Source organism: Antrostomus carolinensis, unplaced genomic scaffold, assembly GCF_000700745.2.
Source record: "Antrostomus carolinensis isolate BGI_N321 unplaced genomic scaffold, ASM70074v2 scaffold8133, whole genome shotgun sequence".
Lineage (NCBI taxonomy): Eukaryota > Metazoa > Chordata > Aves > Caprimulgiformes > Caprimulgidae > Antrostomus > Antrostomus carolinensis.
Window position 1 is genome coordinate 62,669 of NW_010304406.1, and position 812 is coordinate 63,480.

General features: G+C 52.7%; 1 protein-coding gene across 1 annotated transcript in view; it reads left to right on the top strand.

Moving 5' to 3' along the window:
* The window catches only part of LRRK1 (leucine rich repeat kinase 1), a 56,320-nt gene that overhangs the window by 44,888 nt on the left and 10,620 nt on the right, over nt 1–812 (top strand). The window contains exons 25-26 of the mRNA XM_010164434.1: nt 30–307; nt 488–682. Of these exons, the coding sequence (XP_010162736.1) occupies nt 30–307; nt 488–682 (473 nt within the window). The remainder of the gene's footprint in view (nt 1–29; nt 308–487; nt 683–812) is intronic.

Here is an 812-nt window from a genome sequence, read left to right on the forward strand (position 1 = left end):
ACTGAAAACAGGCTGTTGCTTTGTGCCAGGGTCTTCCTTTGTGCCGCTGGGGCACATGCTGACACACAAAATAGCGTATCAGATTGTAACAGGCCTCGCCTACCTGCATAAGAAGAACATCATCTTCTGCGACCTGAAGTCAGACAATATTTTGGTGTGGTCCCTGGATGTCAAAGAACATGTCAATATCAAACTTTCTGACTACGGCATCTCCCGGCAGTCGTTCCACGAAGGTGCGCTTGGCGTGGAAGGCACGCCAGGCTACCAGGCTCCTGAGATCAGACCTCGCATAGTCTACGATGAGAAGGTAACTGTGGTGTTATCTGTGGGGACAGCCCTTGGGTGACAGCAGTGGGTGGCTGGCTGGCTTCATGCCTGGGGCTGAATTCCCTCTACGTGCAGCACAAGCTTTCCCACCATGGCTTTCCTTGCTCTCCTCTCCACCCACCAAAGGAATTTTGCCCTGATTCTGTGTTTCTGGTTCTAGGTTGACATGTTCTCCTATGGGATGGTCCTGTATGAGCTGCTGTCTGGTCAGCGGCCTGCGCTAGGACAACACCAGCTCCAGATTGCAAAGAAGCTGTCTAAAGGGATCCGTCCTGTTCTTGGGCAGCCAGAAGAGGTGCAGCTATACAGGATGCAGGCACTCATGATGGAGTGTTGGGACACAAAGCCAGAAAAGGTACAAAACAACCCTCACAACCAGTGTTTTCTGATCGTGGAGCTACAGGAATCTGGCAGCCCCCTTCACGCAGGGGAGCTAGGCTCAGTCCTGGTGTGGCAGAACAGCTCGGTTGCACATTTACCCTTCC